This window comes from Nansenia antarctica, assembly GCF_963989245.1.
Source record: "Nansenia antarctica genome assembly, chromosome: 12".
In the NCBI taxonomy this organism is placed as follows: domain Eukaryota; kingdom Metazoa; phylum Chordata; class Actinopteri; order Argentiniformes; family Microstomatidae; genus Nansenia; species Nansenia antarctica.
Genome location: NC_137682.1, coordinates 31,168,481 through 31,187,920, shown reverse-complemented (window position 1 = coordinate 31,187,920; position 19,440 = coordinate 31,168,481). Strand labels below are relative to the sequence as shown.

At 43.0% G+C, this 19,440-nt stretch overlaps 1 protein-coding gene across 4 annotated transcripts in view; it reads right to left on the bottom strand.

Annotated features, from left to right (window-relative positions):
• Nucleotides 1-19,440, bottom strand: part of LOC308168339 (kin of IRRE-like protein 3) — a gene marked incomplete at both ends in the record, with an annotated part of 240,788 nt that overhangs the window by 17,747 nt on the left and 203,601 nt on the right. For all 4 annotated transcript variants that reach the window (XM_080542893.1, XM_080542894.1, XM_080542895.1 and 1 more), the window contains 3 exons: nt 4,033-4,159; nt 8,494-8,621; nt 10,394-10,542. In XM_080542893.1, the coding sequence (XP_080399019.1) occupies nt 4,033-4,159; nt 8,494-8,621; nt 10,394-10,542 (404 nt within the window). The remainder of the gene's footprint in view (nt 1-4,032; nt 4,160-8,493; nt 8,622-10,393; nt 10,543-19,440) is intronic.

Sequence of the window (19,440 nt, the reverse complement as noted above, 5' to 3'; positions counted from 1 at the left end):
GATAGAACCTTCTCATTCTAAACGGAGATAGAACCTTATCATTCTAAACGGAGATAGAACCTTATCATTCTAAACGGAGATAGAACCTTATCATTCTAAACAGAGATAGAACCTTCTCATTCTAAACGGAGATAGAACCTTATCATTCTAAACGGAGATAGAACCTTATCATTCTAAACGGAGATAGAACCTTATCATTCTAAACAGAGATAGAACCTTATCATTCTAAACGGAGATAGAACCTTATCATTCTAAACGGAGATAGAACCTTATCATTCTAAACGGAGATAGAACCTTATCATTCTAAACGGAGATAGAACCTTATCATTCTAAACGGAGATAGAACCTTATCATTCTAAACAGAGATAGAACCTTATCATTCTAAACGGAGATAGAACCTTATCATTCTAAACGGAGATAGAACCTTATCATTCTAAACGGAGATAGAACCTTATCATTCTAAACGGAGATAGAACCTTATCATTCTAAACGGAGATAGAACCTTCTCATTCTAAACGGAGATAGAACCTTCTCATTCTAAACGGAGATAGAACCTTCTCATTCTAAACGGAGATAGAACCTTATCATTCTAAACGGAGATAGAACCTTATCATTCTAAACGGAGATAGAACCTTATCATTCTAAACGGAGATAGAACCTTATCATTCTAAACGGAGATAGAACCTTATCATTCTAAACGGAGATAGAACCTTATCATTCTAAACGGAGATAGAACCTTATCATTCTAAGCGGAGATAGAACCTTATCATTCTAAACGGAGATAGAACCTTATCATTCTAAACGGAGATAGAACCTGATCATTCTAAGCTCACGACATCAGCCCACTTTCTCCAGTAATGTGTTCATGTGCTTCTCCTCCCTAGGCAGTCAGACAAGGTATGCATCGGATGTGGATGTGATCCAATGTGGAAAGATGGACAGACTCATACCTGTACATACTCATTCAAACTATCCATGAACATCAATATGGGCACAAACACATCTTCTCCCAATCATGTACTTCAATAAAATACAAAGGGGAATACTCTCATCTATAAACTTGAGTGTGTTAACACCCTTTCCCCCACCACACCACTCACATCGATGTATTGTACTGCACATACAGTGGGGTGCAAAAAAGTTGTCCACCCCTGGTTTAACACTAGAACAGACGTTACTATTTTACCTATTATAAGAGCCGCCTCGGGGGTCATGACCATAGTCTTTAAAATGGTAAGCTGCTATTTACACACAACGACCACTAGTTGACCGTTTTTTAAATTAGTTTGGCTCCTACACAGAAAAACTGCTAAATAGCTTTATACTAGCTTATCCTGATGTGATTTTGAAAATGTAAGGATACTGGGTGGTAGAACGCACATAGGAAAAGTCAAGAAAGGAGGGTCCTGAAATGTGATCGAGTGTAAATATATAAAATGTTGTTTACTCACAAGGTCAAATTGGCTGTTCTAGTGTTAAATGTCTGTTACAATGAATCTCCAAGTGATTGAAAACAAACCTGAACACTACATTCTACAAAGTTAAACATGACACCTTTCTGCATATTTTCTTTCATTAGAGAAGATGATTACTAAGGCCAAGGTGATTTACTCGTTAGGGCTTCAATGAGTCAGGTGAATATAATTCCAGGGTTGAGCTATATATTCTGAAGTAACTCCATGCCTTCTAAAGTATCCGACTGCGGTGGCTGTTGCGTCTGGTATTAACAACCATGGGTTCCTCTAAACAGTTGTCCAAGGATGTCAGAATCAAGATAGTTCACTTCCAACATCAAGGAGAAGGCTACAAAAAACTCTCGCAAGGTTTCAACCTACCCATTTCCACAGTCAGAAATATCGTCATAAAATGGAAATTAATGGACAATTGAAGTCAAAGCAAGACCTGGAAGACCAAGACACATGTCAGATAGAATGGCCCGACATCTGGTGAGAAATGCTCAGAAGAACCCACACATCACTGCAAAGAGCTGCAAACAGAGCAGCAGACAGCGGTCTAGTTGTTCACAGGACAACTATACAGTAAACTACAAAGACCTACATGGCAGAGTTGCCAGAAAGAAGCCTTTCCTACGACCTCAACACAACATTAAGTGTCTGAAGTATGCATAAGAAAACCTTGAGAAACCTGAAGCCTATTGGAACAATGTGCTTTGGGCTGACGGAACCAAAATGTAACTTTTTGGCCACAACCAAAGAAGGTATGTTTGGAGAAAAAACACCAACTGTTAAGCATGGAGGTGGATCCATTATGCTTTGGCCATAGCAGCTGGGGGCACAGGCAATATTGTGCAGGTGGAAGGAAGTATGGATTCCACCAAATACAACATTCTAGAGGCTAATGTTCGAAGGTCAGTCCAGAAATTGAAGTTGAAGAGAGGTTGGGTATTCCAACAAGACAATGACCCAAACCATACCTCAAGATCAACCATGAAGTACCTCCAGGAAAGACAAAAGAATGTTTTGGAACGGCCATCACAGCCTTTAATATTATTGAAAATCTGTGGAGAGATCTCAAACATGCTGTGCATGCAAGAAGGCCAAATAATATTTCTGAGCTAGAGGTGTTCTGCCAGGAAGATTGGGGAATATTTCCCAAAACAAGAATTGAAAGACTCTTAGATGGCTACAGGAACAGTTTGCAAGCTGTTATAGTTGCCTGAGGAGGAGTTACAAAGTACTAGCTGACAGGGTTCCCAAACTCTTGCACAAGCACTTTTTCCTTGTTTTATTATTTTGAAACTGTAAAAAGTTCAAAAAAAATAATAATCTTGCTTTAAAATGTGATGAAATGTGTCATGTTTAACTTTGTTCCATTAGAGGTTAGGTTTGCTTCACTTAGATATTAATTGTAAAAGGCATTTGGACTAGGGGTGCCCACATTTTTGCACCCCACTGTACATTCTCCAAAACAAACAAAATCAAATAGACTCAAACAAATGTTAAGGCACACACAGTGTTAGGACATGTTAAACCAGAGTGAACAATATGTAGGCCTATCCATTAGTGATTTCAACATAAATGGCCTCCCCTGCCAGCTATTTGATTATAATTAAATGACACCAGTCCCCAGGGAAGGGGAGAATTATCTTGTCTGTGTTGTTACACAGTGGGAGTTGGTGACATGCAGAACAATATATTGACAAATTCTAAACACATGCAATTTAATTGTTCCCATAAAAATATCCAGGCGTAAATATGCATTAGAACAAATAGAAGAACATGACTATGCACACACTGACATACCATAAATAACTGCGGGCCATGATCTTCAACTGAACCGCTGATAGAAAAGCAGCTTATAGTATATACTGGTGGTTGGATCTGGTGCTGAAAGGGGCATCTGTATTCTCTCTGATGCCACTGCTACAAGCTACTGTACAGGTTTGAAAAGGAACTCTTGACAAGTGGGATTAGTAGCTTGACATATCTTATTCCTATAACTAGCAAAAACATTGTCTGACTGGAAACTCTTGTACTGTTGTAGTTGAGATACACCCTACATTGGTACACCTTATGAGACAACAAAACTCCTTTCAACACCATCACTCCTTTTTTAAATAAACATCCACCGACTCCCTTGCAAGTGGACACAGACAGAAAAGCCCTTTAAGAGAAGCTGCTACAACGCCAATGCACACTCTCTGAATATCAAGCGATGGTAATGAAGTCATTTGTCAGAGTTGCCGGGTCTTCCACCATTCCCTGGAATTCATTAGTCAGTCATTGCCTTAGATTGCCAGTCTCCGGCAACTGCTAAGCTATCTAATCAGCAACAAAGCCCATTTCCTGAGTTAAAGGACCAAAAGTTTGTATCCTGGAAAGTAAACAGAGAGGGCACTCACTCTTATCCATGTGTTTCTTGAATACCGTGTCAATATTGATGACACACAATGAATTGTGAAATTTCACTATGTTTCCTTTGTACGGTGTACATTGTTGGAGAATGCTTCAGGTGGATGGGGTGGGGTGGCAGTTGTGATCCCACAATCTGCAACCACAGTGCCATACTTACCGTTCACTGTGAGTGAAACCTCCTTCTCCCCTGCGCCCACTCGCGGGACCACTGCGCGACAGACATATTTGCCAGCATCCTCCTGCCTCACGGCCTTCAGTGTCAGGACGTTCTCGTTGCTTAGAACCTGCCAGATAAGAGTCATAGGTCACAGCATGAGCAGTGAGAGGGCACCTTCAGATTTGAGACAGCACAAAGCATTCCATGCACTCCATAATGCCTTAAAGGGCACCTGCTCTCAATTATTAAAATCCAATTATGGAACCAGGTTCATAGGAGAAGAAGGATACTGGTCTCAGAGGAACAGGGAGGAATGCCTCTTGGATCAACTGAACATCCTCTCTCACCTCAACTCATCTCCAGCCAGGTGTCAGAGGGCAGAGCGCTAACGAGGCTGAAACGTTAGCTGCCTCAAGATCTTAGGAATAATAGGTCTTTCAAAACACCTTTGAGCTTTTAGCTTCAAGGGCACTGCTTGGTCACCTGCAAACTTCATGACCTCGGTTGTTCGATTGTTTACGTTCAGGGAGAATAACTGTGACAGCTGCTGGTGTTCTGGGGAACCATGTTTCAGTGTTTGACATATTCTGAAAGGACAGATTCTGAAAGGACAGATTGTGAAAGGACAGATTGTAATGAATGAATGGTCTTTATTGCTTTCAAATGATACAAAAATGAAATCCGGAAAAAGCTGAAGAAGGTAGCATATTTCAATGTTGGTAAAACTCAAATCAACTAACAGAGAAAATCCCCATTCCCCCATTTTTCTTTGTCACTTCACACTTTTCACACGCAGGTAATGGGTGGGAACAATAGCTGGTTGAATCCACCCTCAACCACTCCCCCAGGACAACCACAAGAAGTGTCAAAAGTGTATTACATCCCATGATACAAGTCCAAGACAATACAATTCTCATGGCTTCAGTTCCAGTCGACATTGCAACAGCATGAGAAAACAACATGGCAATATGTATAAAAGGAAACAATAAGACAAGACACAACTGAGAAGTAATAGAAGAGCAGAAACAACACTGTTGTGTTAGAGGAGGTCAATCAATCCGTTACCAAGGGGACTAAGGTGGAAAAGGTTAGCTAGTTTTACAACTGATGGTTGCCCTAATTTCACTGCAAAAAGTATGGCTTTTAAAAAAAAAAAAGGATACAAGATCAAGTAGTAGAGGGAAATCTAGAGCAGAAAATAATATTTGTTGTTTATGCTTTGCATTATTCATCAAGAAGTGCTCTGCAAATCTGTCCTTAAAATGATACCTAATTATGTGTAGTTTTTAGCATGTTGAAATTCTATCAGCATGTTGTGATGTGGTAAACATGCGGTTATCAATGTTCCTGATCAGCGCTATCTGACTAGCAGCTGTCGTGCGTGTGTTTTAATTCAGAGTGCATTTCTCCGCTATTAGGTTTGAGGTGTACCAACATTCAAATAAGCATATCTTCTTCAACTATTTTCATGTTTGATACATCATTTGAAAGCTTACCATGTGCACTTTGATAATCTGGTGAATACGGAAAACTGACATTGCTCTACTCTGGCATGGCAAATTCTGCATGTTATGAAAATAGTTGCCCAGGTCTGACTGCTAACCCTAACCCTAACCCTAGAGTATATAGTGCGGCAGCTTAGCAAAATTATGGGGACGCGCCGGACAAAAGCACCAAATTTTTTCCATGTGCTCTACATCACCATAGCTTTCAATTTTTGGTGGGAGCCACTTCATCAAGATGGCCGATGGCGGATTTCCAAGGTGGCCGCCATGTAAAATCTATAAGTGCAAATATCTCGGCTTCCAAGCCACATAGAAGGTCAATCTTGGTGTCAAAATATACATTTTCTGGGTCAAGGAATGCATTAAAGCTATTGAGAATATCACTAGATGATTATTTGTGCCGAGATCAAATAAATATGTTCATTCTGGCAATGTATCCATCATTTTCAACTCGGTTCCTAAGCAGCTGGACATATATTAATATGTATGTTTGCAATGGCATGTATATTGAAAAATGGACAACATGCATTAATTGAATTGAACTTTATGTGCTTCACTTTTTAACATAACAAAGCATTTTATATCATCAAATTATCGGTCACATTTACAACTGCAAAGCTCTGTGCATTTCCAGTGTGCTTTCTTGCATGAGCACTTTGCACCACAGCCACTTGCGCTTTTACAGCCACATTTGACCAGTTCAGTGCAGGCTTTCGAAGCCATTGGCTGTCTCTATCCAATGTCCATCCACATCCTTCTGGACTGGGTGTCGGCTGTTGAGCCAGTTCAGATGTTGCCCAGATCCCAGACTGGTAGGCAACTCGCTTCAAGTGCTGCAGAAGGGAATCTTGTGTTGGTGGAATGTGTTCCATCGTTCTGTTCTTCTGGCAGAACAACTCTCTCCGTGCTTCATTAATAGATTCCACATCACTCGTCTTGTCATAAAGGACGATTGTGTAGCGCTCCAGAAGTTGAAATTGCTGGGCATCTATGGTCACGGGAGTGTGCGGATTCGCTGCCATGTAGTTGAAGGCCTGGGTGACCTCGGGGTAGGACTTCCAAGCCTCCCATGCTGACTTCTTCCCCTTCCCACAGAATACTGAGGTTGTGTCACAGCCTGTGAAACAGTGGAAGACTGGAAGTGCTGTGGACTTACCTTTGCCCAGAGTATGGCAGATGTTATTGATATGAAGATATCTGTAGTTCTTGCCAGTGCCAAAAGCGACCCAGATGTCTGCAGCTGGATACTTGGTGAGCAGGGCATGGAACTTGCCGATGAGGATAACGACAACATCTGTATCCACAGTGCGTACCAAGCAGGTAGAAGAGCGATGCTCCAGGGCATCAAGCAGATGAATCAGTATCCTGGTGTCAGCCTCTTCATGGTTACATGGCAGTATGAAGTGGCTGGTGTCTGTGCCGACCACTCTGGTGCCAGATGTAATGAAGACCTGCTTACCATCTGGCCAGGCAATGGATGCAATCTTCCTGGAGAGGAAGGTGAAGAGTTCCTGCTTGTTCATAGGGTCACGCAGGAAATCTGGCCAATTCCCTGGCAGCTCTGTGTTGCATGGCTATATATAATTGGGAGAAGAGTGCAACATCATCCTTCAACATTGAGATCTGCCCTGCCTGCTTGGTCTTGGTCTTGGGTGTTGGGCATCTGAAGAGAGGCAGTGAGTTCTTTTTGATGGGCTCGTGAATGTAGTGTGTGCGGTTCCTGATCACTCTCTCATGGTACTTGTTGTACTGATCTCTGCCCACTGATTCCACATTGCGGACTGTGTTAACCACAGACTCGTCAGTTACATTTTGTGTGTCCAGCATTAGAAGCTCGGGGGTATCATCCCACTGCTCATCCCACTGATGGTGTGCACCAGAGCTAGTGCTTGTTCTTTGAATGTCTTCTGTGTAGACATTCCTTCTTCATGGTGTTGTTGTTTATTGCCTTCTTCTGAAATATACTCCTGCTCAAACTCTTTTAGGAGTCGTGCTTGTTCAGGCCCTGCGATCATCCACTTCTTGAATGCTGAGGGATTCTCGGTGAGTCCCACTGCACCCCCAGAACCCTTCACCAGATCATTATTCTGCTCATGAGCCTGGTCTATCGGTATGCTTGAGAATCTGTTTGTGGTCTTGGGAATAACCCAGTGACCATGTTCTTCAAATTCATTGTGAATGGACGTGGGCAAGCTTTCCATGTCGCGGATGTGGACAGGAATCCATCTGGCATAGTTCTGGTGATCAAGGGCGAAGAACCACGGGACGAGAGCCTTCAGTGACTCCACATAGAGGGGGAAATCCTGTTATCTGTGGGCACGTACAAATATCAGACCCATTATTTCCAAGTTGAGGATGGTAATCCCAGTACTGGAATGTTGGACTCTTGGTGATCATATCTTGTCTCCAAGCTTCTTTGATCTTCTCATCACGTGGTCCCTCAGTCACCATGTCCAAGAAGGCATCCTGCTGCAGCTTCCCCAGTGCCAGAGCGCTCACTTGGTGGGCATGTCTTGTCCTAGTGAGGTGGGATGCTTTGAGGAAAGAGTCAGCTGTGCCAGAGGATGCGATACGAGCCTCAGTCAGTGCAGTGGTCCCAAAAAAAAAAGGAAAATCACATAATGATATTCTCAATAGCTTTAATGCATTCCCTGACCCAGAAAATGTATATTTTGACACCAAGATTGACCTTCTAAGTGGCTTGGAAGCCGAGATATTTGCACTTATAGATTTTACATGGCGGCTACCTTGGAAATCCAAGATGGCCGCCATCGGTCATCTTGATGAAGTGGCTCCCACCAAAAATTGAAAGCTATGGTGATGTAGAGCACATGGAAAAAATTTGGTGCTTTTGTCCGGCGCGTCCCCATTATGTTCAAATATGGTCTTAAGCCACCGCACTAATACTAAACTTGGTGAACATGAACCACAAAGACAATGCGTTAAAGTGACTTACCACTCCAGAGCCTCTCTTCATCCAGACGATAGTGAGAGAGGGGTTGCCTGTCCAGGCACAGTTGAACACAGCATCAGAACCCAGGTCCACCTGCAGAGACTGGGGTTCTGCAGCCATGCGAGGCCCGACTGTAGAAACACACACAGACATCCAGTTACCATGTTATCAAAGGAACAGCAACACATCCAGTTACCATGTTATCAAAGGAACAGCAACGGCACTACTATGGACTCTACAGCCGCAGCACTTAGTGTCAGAATTTAAGTACCGTATTTTCCGGACTATAAATCACACTTTTTTTCATGGTTTGGCTGGTCCTGCGACTTAGTCAGGTGCGACTTATATATCAAAATATATATAATTTCATACTGACTGACATGAACCAAGGAGTAAACATTACCGTCTACAGCCGCGAGAGGGCGCTCTGGGCTTGTGACAACTATATGCTGCTCCTGTAGCACTGAAGAAATTAACTGGAGCTTGGTGAACTTGCTTACCGGTAACTTGCTTGTTGGACTCGCTGGCTTGTTATGTTAATTTAGCCTATTCAGCCTCCCAGGTATGTTCTTTATGCTATTTTGTAGCTGAATAACTGTTAATGTGTTACGTTAACATACCGGACACCTATTCAGCCTGTTGTTCTGTGTGTTATTGTGTAGTTGAATAACTTGCCTAAATGTCTGTTCTTGGTCTTGGATTTTGTGAAAAAATAATCTAAATAAATGCGACTTATATATGTTTTTTTCCTCTTAACTCATTGACTGCCAAAGACGCCAATTGGCGTCTTATAGAATAGTAACGTTGACTGCCAAAGACGCCAATTGGCGTCTTATAGAAAAAAAAATATTCTTCACGGGGATCGCGTTATTGACATGTTCTACACCTAGCGAGTGAATTTCAGACTTGGGTGTAATGTATTTCGGTCCCAGATGGGGGCAGTAGTTCGATAAAAGCCTGGAGAAGGAAGTGGCTTGCTGTGGGTTGTAGTAATGGCGAAACGGATCAGGGTATGTGCCAAACGCGGCGCGGAGCATTGCGGAGCATCGCGGCCATCGCGCGACTCTTCAAACAGTTCAGAGTCGGATGATACAGAAAAAGTGCAGAAAAAAATAAAATAAAAATTCTGCAGAAAAAGCTCGTTTTCTCTGTTTATTGGTCAAAATCAGGTGTTTTTGCTGAAACCACCCTATGTTCTACGGCCGATTTCTAAACACTCAAAGAGGCTAGAAACAAACTTTCTTTTTCTGATGAAAGAAGAGAGTCTAAAGTTTTGGTAGATATGTTCAATGTTTATGTAGTCTGAAAAGTCAATATTTGGTGGGTCTTCAAAGTTCAGCGAAAATGCCCCAAAAGTCTGGCAGTGTGGAGCTCTCCGCTCTGAACATGGCTGGCAGTCGACACATTTTTTACTGATGCGACTTATACTCCGGAGCGACTTATGGTAAAAAAATATGGTAAGTAAGTAAGTAAAATGTATTTGTATAGCACCTTTCCCAGATCAAGGGTCACAAAGTGCTTTACATATAGAGAACATAATAAAGAAGAAACAATAAAACATAATAAAAGAGCGAAAGTCATAGCATGTTAAAATAGGCAAACAAGTGAAAATAAGTAATAGACAACAGGTGTACAACAATATCAACAGGACACAGAAAGACAGGCTTTTGGGGCTATCCAAAAGCCTGTCTATACAACACAGTCTTTAGCTGTTTTTTAAAAGCCTCGACCGAGACCGCTGCTCTAAGATCCAAAGGCAGAGCATTCCAAAGCCTTGGAGCCACGGTTTGGAATGCTCTATCACCCTTGGTCTTCAATCTGGCACGGGGGACAACCAACAAACCCTGGTCAGAGGACTAGAACATGTGTTCACTGCATGTCCAGAAAGACCTGGGGCACTCACAGTAAACGTCCACATTGCGGCTGATGTTGGTGCTTCCCAGGGGATTGGTGACCTCACAGGAGACGGGTTCAGTGTAAAAGGAGTGGTCCACGATGACCTCATAGGTGTCTCCAGAGACCTCTTTCATGACGTTGCCTCCTTTGGCCCACCTGTAGTGAATGGTATGAGATAGAGAAAGGTGAACATTGCATGAGATATAACATTCAGTCTCTACTCATAGGCTACTCAATTGTTTTTGTCATTAGTTCCCTCCATTAAGCTTCATATAGATGTCATAGGCCGGACTCAAACTGTTTCGTGTTTGTGTGGTGGGACTTGGTTCGCTGCGAATGATATCTCTTATGTAACAGTGGTTCGTAGATAGTTACCTCTCTCTATTTAGCTATGTTCATCTGAGTCACAGTGATATATTTCTTTGTTTTGTGCTTTGTTACGATTGTGTCACTGTCGTTTTCTCGCTGTGATTTGATTTGATTTTATTGCTGACAGCTGTGCCTCTTCACCCTGCCCCACTATCACCTCATGTGCTCTGAGCGACAGTACGATGGGACGGCGTGGCCACTGCCCAGCTGGACCTATGGGAGTGTGCTGGGGGTTTGGAAATGTCTCTTTAGCAGGATATAGGTGGCTTGCAGATGGATCTGCAGGAGCAATGGAGTAGCTACCGAGAGCGAAGGGAACCGAGAGCCACCTGGACGTGTCTGGGAGAGTGACCTGGATGGATCTAGGGTAGCAACCGAGAGCAATGGAGTAGCAACCGAAGCAACCTGGAGGAAGGCGAGCGGTGTGGACCTAATCCTCTTGGTATTTCACACACTGCTCCTCCCTCCCAAAATGAACTCTGTGTGCTTTTGTTTCAGATGCACTCGGCTCCTAGGTGGCTGTATACCTTAGGGTTAGGGTTAGGGTTAGGGTTAGGGTTAGGGTTAGGGTTATATACCTAGGTGGCTGTATACCTTGTCCGCTGTTGGACAGCTTGGCCACTTGACATATATACACTTTTTAGTTTCGGCCCATAGATGTAGACACGTAAGTTCTGGGAGTCGTAACACTGCCCAAGCAATTTTTAACACTGGTTATCAGGCCAATATGAGGTATGCTTCACTTCTGATTCATATAACCTTTCAGTTTTGGTCAACAAGAGATGATGGCACCTGTCTAAATATATTTATATCATTTAATTGTATATATATATATATATATATATAATATATATAATATATCTTATGAAATATACTTCTTTCCTTGTCGTGTCAACACCACAATGTTCTAGGAATACATGCATGTTTCTGCTGGCTTCAGCATGTTTTCATGGCAACCATCCATGCTGTGACGAGCACCCCAGTGGCTAGGAGCAGACAACCATCCATGCTGTGACGAGCACCCCAGTGGCTAGGAGCAGACAACCATCCATGCTGTGACGAGCACCCCAGTGGCTAGGAGCAGGCAACCATCCATGCTGTGACGAGCACCCCAGTGGCTAGGAGCAGGCAACCATCCATGCTGTGACGAGCACCCCAGTGGCTAGGAGCAGACAACCATCCATGCTGTGACGAGCACCCCAGTGGCTAGGAGCAGACAACCATCCATGCTGTGACGAGCACCCCAGTGGCTAGGAGCAGACAGCAACCATCCATGCTGTGACGAGCACCCCAGTGGCTAGGAGCAGACAGCAACCATCCATGCTGTGACGAGCACCCCAGTGGCTAGGAGCAGACAGCACGTTCCTCATTACTACAAGCAGAGTAAAGCTAAGAAAAACTAATCTCAAAATGACAAACAGCTAGTGCCCCCCTGACAATGCCTGGTGATGCCTACTGGATGCACATAAAAGCACCTGACATTATGCAATGACACTGGATGATTTCTCTGAAGTGGTGGCTTAATACTTTTCTGATGTCACCACCTATGTCTTGCTCATTGTGCTGGATGGCTCCCTGTTGACGTGGGAGACAGGGGCCATTTACAAAACCGAGGTAGGGGCACTCTTTGGATGTCTACACAGTATTTTGGGACATTCAACAAGGTTACCCAAAATCCAACCCAGAAAGAGAAAGACAATCATTCATTGTGACTGCCACACAACCTGTATCTGTAGTTTCAACGGGTACAAAACACATTTGTTTTCCATGGGCAAAGTTGGCCTACGCTTGACTGAAATGGTATCATTTAAATGAGAACAGATTACCTCATTCATTCAGTAACTGAAGTGAAGAAGCATTCTAATTGGACTGCAGTGGATGTCACAGTGCACACTTTGCTGGGGAGAGTTTCCAGAGTAGTTTTCACTGAGAACTCTGTCAGCTTAATGTGCTCAGGGACACCTGTGTTTCCAAACATATTGAAATGAGGGCAGATGGGTGTGCTTGGCTCAGCTGTCCCTTACATAACTGATCCAGGAGGAGAGAACGTGCTGGATTCAGAAACTTAGCATTCAGGAGCTTTACTGCTGCACTTTACATGCAGCAAACTGTTGTCTTGTACAATGGTCCCTTAAGTTTCCTTCAACAGAAACACAGACGATCATTGTGTCTGCTAGACACTGAATACAATATTATGCTGATGACTAGTAATATGATTACTGGTAATAATGATGATTGTTGATGTTCGAGGAACCTCACAATACACTGTCTACTAATATCAACTATGAATTAATACTCAAATACAATGTTGATGATAAGGATGATGCCAATTATGAAAACCCTACCCATGATGATCATTATAAATATGATGAAAACACTGGTGGTACATTATCATAAAGATTAGTGATTTTTTTTGTAGGGGAATCAAAATTATGAATATGAGTTCATATGGTGTGATCAGGTGAAAGTGGGATAGTTGATAGTGTAGGATCATGTGAAGGTGGGGTAGTTGATATTGTAGGACAGTGGTTCTCAACCTTTTTTGGGCCAGCGCCCCCCTGTCCATTATCCAGGCCTCTTACCGCCCCCCCATCAAAAAAAGTAGGCTTATTTTCTTCCCTAAATATTAATGTTGACTAATATTCTGTGTTATATAATTTAAAAAGCATGTCACTGAATGCTAAATAATAGATTGGATTTAACTGGGCAGTTGGAATATCATTATCATTAGTTTACCAGAGAGCAGAAAAGCCATGTGAATGTGAATAAAAATGCTGTTTCTGAGTGTTAAACAAACTCAGACAACATCAGAGAATACAAACAGACTGCTACGGAACAGCAGCAATTTCACACATGTCCGATGCAGAACAAACAGTAGGCTGCAGAACTGTACATTACAACTAACATTTATTTTATTTTTTTAAGTGTACTGGTGTTGCATTTCTCCAAATTGCTGTTTTATGATGCTAATATTTATTCATTTTTGATTGGACTTTGGGGGGGGGGGGGGGGGGGGGGTGGGGGGGGGGGGGGGGGGGGGGGTGGGGGGGGGGGTGGGGGTGTCACAATATGGCGGCAAACGCTAGGGGGCTATTATTTTAATATTTTTTTTAGTATTCTATGGTATTATTTTCATAAACTGACCACTTCGAATTTCTCATATCAAAACATATCAAAACATAACAAAGTTCCAAAGTTCAGAGCTCTGCGCTCTGGGAGCGCTCAGAGATGGGCACTCTGACTGAAAACACGGTTTTGTCCGAGCGAACTGACCGTTCGTGCATTTACGAACGTACCCGTAATAACACTGATGACAGCTGATCAATACAAAAGACGCTGCAGCTGATGCGTTCGTTTCCAGGACATCACAAGAGGAGCAACATATCACAAAAAAGCGATCGTATATTTTAGTTTGCAAACACATCGCAATGCTAACCTCAGAATGGCACTAGGGATAACATCCACAACAACACTTAACAGTAATACATTTATGTAATATACTGTGATGAACCTGCGAGGGGAGGGGACATTCGTAGCTGATTTCTCTAGGTTCGATTATTGGTAAGCGACAGAGAACTTTCAGGACTGGTTTATTACGATCGCTTTTTTGAGATAGGTTGTTCCTGCTGTGATGTTCTGGTATGGTGGTATGGTATTAGCACTCATTTTAACTAAATTAAATAAGCTTTATTGAAAGGAAGTGAACGAAGCGAACGCAACAATTACAATGAGCCCACAAACTGAAACTGAAATATGTGACTGCTCCTGGTGTTTCTGGACACCTCTCGGAAATGAGAAAGACGTCAAATTCGTCTTTAAAGTTTTTTTCTTTTTCTTTCAGATTTTCGTTTTTTTAGCTAACATTCAACTCGAAGATGTGAAGTACCCACTCGTTATTTTTCCGAACAGTTTTACGTTCATTAAATAAGTGTAATCTATAACACAATGACTTCGTTTCTTGTTGTTTGATGGGGATTCATTATCTTTGATGGGGATTTTCTGTGCTTAGTGATTTCCGGTGTAGCAACTTTCAAATACTCATGTCGTCTTCAATTTGTTTCCGATTTCAATGTATGATGCATCATTTGAAAGCTTACAATCTGTAGTTTAAGCACATGTAAAAAACTGAAAAATGATTTCGCCTACAGGTAGCCCTTTTCATTGGGCTGTGTCACTCAAGCATAGCCTACAAGGAAAACACTCATCGAAGTTGGGCATTGGTCAACATGACATTACAGATGGGATAAACCGGGGTTCTTTCTATCATAGCATAGTATTGCAATTTCTGCACTGTACATGAGCTGTCAAGATTCTTCTACAATGCAGCTTACCCAGACACATTGGAAACTATCAAAAGCTCTGCCTTTGCTAGCTGAGTTTTTAGCTTCTCCATCTTCTTGATGACACTGACTTTGATTTTTTTGGGCGCTGCGCTACGTGTGTCTGCGTCACAGAGCCCGGCCAAGTTCAGAACACTGCGCTCTGGGAGCGCTCAGAGATGGGTGCTCTGACTGAAAACATGGTTTGTCCGAGCGAACTGACCATTCGTGCATTTACGAATGTGCCCGTAATAACACAGCTGTTTTTCATGAAAAAAATACTTTATGCATGAACATAACACCAAGAACAAGAACACCTCAACGCCCCCCTTTAAAAAATATTTGTTCCAGCGCCCCCCGATGTTGTCTGAACGCCCCCGTTGAGAAACGATGGAGTAGGATCATGTGAAGGTGGGGTAGTTGATAGTGAAGGATCATGTGAAGGTGGGGTAGTTGATAGTGAAGGATCATGTGAAGGTGGGGTAGTTGATGGAGTAGGATCATGTGAAGGTGGGGTAGTTGATAGTGAAGGATCATGTGAAGGTGGGGTAGTTGATGGTGAAGGATCATGTGAAGGTGGGGTAGTTGATAGTGAAGGATCATGTGAAGGTGGGGTAGTTGATAGTGAAGGATCATGTGAAGGTGGGGTAGTTGATGGAGTAGGATCATGTGAAGGTGGGGTAGTTGATGGAGTAGGATCATGTGAAGGTGGGGTAGTTGATGGAGAAGGATCATGTGAAGGTGGGGTAGTTGATAGTGAAGGATCATGTGAAGGTGGGGTAGTTGATAGTGTAGGATCATGTGAAGGTGGGGTAGTTGATGGAGTAGGATCATGTGAAGGTGGGGTAGTTGATGGTGTAGGATCATGTGAAGGTGGGGTAGTTGATGGAGTAGGATCATGTGAAGGTGGGGTAGTTGATAGTGAAGGATCATGTGAAGGTGGGGTAGTTGATAGTGTAGGATCATGTGAAGGTGGGGTAGTTGATAGTGAAGGATCATGTGAAGGTGGGGTAGTTGATGGAGTAGGATCATGTGAAGGTGGGGTAGTTGATAGTGAAGGATCATGTGAAGGTGGGGTAGTTGATAGTGAAGGATCATGTGAAGGTGGGGTAGTTGATAGTGAAGGATCATGTGAAGGTGGGGTAGTTGATGGAGTAGGATCATGTGAAGGTGGGGTAGTTGATAGTGAAGGATCATGTGAAGGTGGGGTAGTTGATAGTGAAGGATCATGTGAAGGTGGGGTAGTTGATAGTGAAGGATCATGTGAAGGTGGGGTAGTTGATGGAGTAGGATCATGTGAAGGTGGGGTAGTTGATAGTGAAGGATCATGTGAAGGTGGGGTAGTTGATAGTGTAGGATCATGTGAAGGTGGGGTAGTTGATAGTGAAGGATCATGTGAAGGTGGGGTAGTTGATAGTGAAGGATCATGTGAAGGTGGGGTAGTTGATGGAGTAGGATCATGTGAAGGTGGGGTAGTTGATAGTGTAGGATCATGTGAAGGTGGGGTAGTTGATAGTGTAGGATCATGTGAAGGTGGGGTAGTTGATAGTGTAGGATCATGTGAAGGTGGGGTAGTTGATAGTGAAGGATCATGTGAAGGTGGGGTAGTTGATGGAGTAGGATCATGTGAAGGTGGGGTAGTTGATGGAGTAGGATCATGTGAAGGTGGGGTAGTTGATAGTGAAGGATCATGTGAAGGTGGGGTAGTTGATAGTGAAGGATCATGTGAAGGTGGGGTAGTTGATGGAGTAGGATCATGTGAAGGTGGGGTAGTTGATAGTGAAGGATCATGTGAAGGTGGGGTAGTTGATGGAGTAGGATCATGTGAAGGTGGGGTAGTTGATAGTGTAGGATCATGTGAAGGTGGGGTAGTTGATAGTGAAGGATCATGTGAAGGTGGGGTAGTTGATAGTGTAGGATCATGTGAAGGTGGGGTAGTTGATGGAGTAGGATCATGTGAAGGTGGGGTAGTTGATAGTGAAGGATCATGTGAAGGTGGGGTAGTTGATGGAGAAGGATCATGTGAAGGTGGGGTAGTTGATAGTGAAGGATCATGTGAAGGTGGGGTAGTTGATAGTGAAGGATCATGTGAAGGTGGGGTAGTTGATAGTGAAGGATCATGTGAAGGTGGGGTAGTTGATAGTGAAGGATCATGTGAAGGTGGGGTAGTTGATGGAGTAGGATCATGTGAAGGTGGGGTAGTTGATGGAGTAGGATCATGTGAAGGTGGGGTAGTTGATAGTGAAGGATCATGTGAAGGTGGGGTAGTTGATAGTGAAGGATCATGTGAAGGTGGGGTAGTTGATAGTGTAGGATCATGTGAAGGTGGGGTAGTTGATGGAGTAGGATCATGTGAAGGTGGGGTAGTTGATAGTGAAGGATCATGTGAAGGTGGGGTAGTTGATAGTGAAGGATCATGTGAAGGTGGGGTAGTTGATAGTGTAGGATCATGTGAAGGTGGGGTAGTTGATAGTGAAGGATCATGTGAAGGTGGGGTAGTTGATAGTGAAGGATCATGTGAAGGTGGGGTAGTTGATAGTGAAGGATCATGTGAAGGTGGGGTAGTTGATAGTGTAGGATCATGTGAAGGTGGGGTAGTTGATGGAGAAGGATCATGTGAAGGTGGGGTAGTTGATGGAGTAGGATCATGTGAAGGTGGGGTAGTTGATAGTGAAGGATCATGTGAAGGTGGGGTGGTTGATAGTGAAGGATCATGTGAAGGTGGGGTGGTTGATAGTGTAGGATCATGTGAAGGTGGGGTAGTTGATGGAGTAGGATCATGTGAAGGTGGGGTAGTTGATGGAGTAGGATCATGTGAAGGTGGGGTAGTTGATAGTGAAGGATCATGTGAAGGTGGGGTAGTTGATAGTGAAGGATCATGTGAAGGTGGGGTAGTTGATGGAGTAGGATCATGTGAAGGTGGGGTAGTTGTAGGCGTTGTGATGAGTTAAGGACAGAGGTTGGGTCACCAGGTGTCTCCCCAGGACTAGGAGGCTCACAGGGAAAGCAGAGATGCCTGCAGGGAGTAAGAGAGCTCTGCTGGTTTGCTGGTCCCCATCCAACAGTGTCTAAACAGAGCCAGCAATGTGTTGTACACCTGCATCTCTCCTGGGAGGTTAAAGGGGCTCACTTACTGCCCAACCCTATTCAAGTGTGTGTGTGTGTGTGTGTGTGTGTGTGTGTGTGTGTGTGTGTGTGTGTGTGAGCTTGTGTGTTCCTTCATTAATGAAAGTGTGTGCTGGAGGGAAGGCCCTCCCCTCTGAGTATAATTAAAGGGATGTAGCAATGGTAAACTAGATTAAATTAAATTAAACAGCAGCTATCTATGTCATTATCATAGAACATCTCCATGATGATTATCAGCATGGTAAAGTACATTACTATGCTGTGCCAGTTTTTTTTCCTTCTTTTTCATTAGCATTTTCCTAATGTTCAATATCAAAACCAAAAATAGAACATCATAACGATACAGTTTTGACATTGAGATAAAATCTCACTTTGATGTTATTGAATGACATGAATGGAAATAATACATGACAAAGGGACCAATATTAGAGAGTCTATTTGTTCGTTTTTTCACATTATGAATGACATTCCAATATACCGCCATGGGATAAAGGACATGTACAAGGAAGACGAGTCAGTTTGGTGCTTCTCAATTGAACTAAAAACTGGAGTTAGTTTGTGTGGCATTGCAAACTCAGCAAGGTAAAACATGACATTTGCATCATCTTTTAGAACATTGCCAGCACAACAGTCAAGTTGTACAAGTACTGTACTATGCACAGCCACATCGTTTGTGTTGTTAGAGAAAGCACGGTGGATGTCATTTGCTGTTCTGAATGGTCCTGTTTTGTTGTTTTTTTCTCTCAAATCCTCGGCCGCCAGCTTGCGGCTGGACGCGCTGGATGGCACAAAGCGAGTCACAGGGGAACCACGATCATGTAGAAACTAACAGTGGTGGTTCCCACAGACAATGTCTGACAAGTGTGCAGTAAACATGTTGTCCCCCACAACATTATGTAGTGGCCCTGTATAAAAGGAGAGGGATGTAGAAGCCTGTGAATAAAGTAAGACATTTATTCATGAACCTTTTCACGCTGAAACTGGTTGTCTCTGTTTTACAGCACTGTGTCCCCATGCAGGGCTTATGGATTTTCTGTTGGTGCGATCACCTTCTGTGACCAAAGAGAACTATTATTTGGGTGCCATTAGGCTATATCGTACTAACTCTATTGATATCAGATGCCTTTACTTCAAATACACATTTCACCAATAGGCTAAGACAAAATAACACAGGCAAATTAGTTTGTTATAAATGTAATAATAATAATAATAATAATAACTTTAATTTATATAGCGCCTT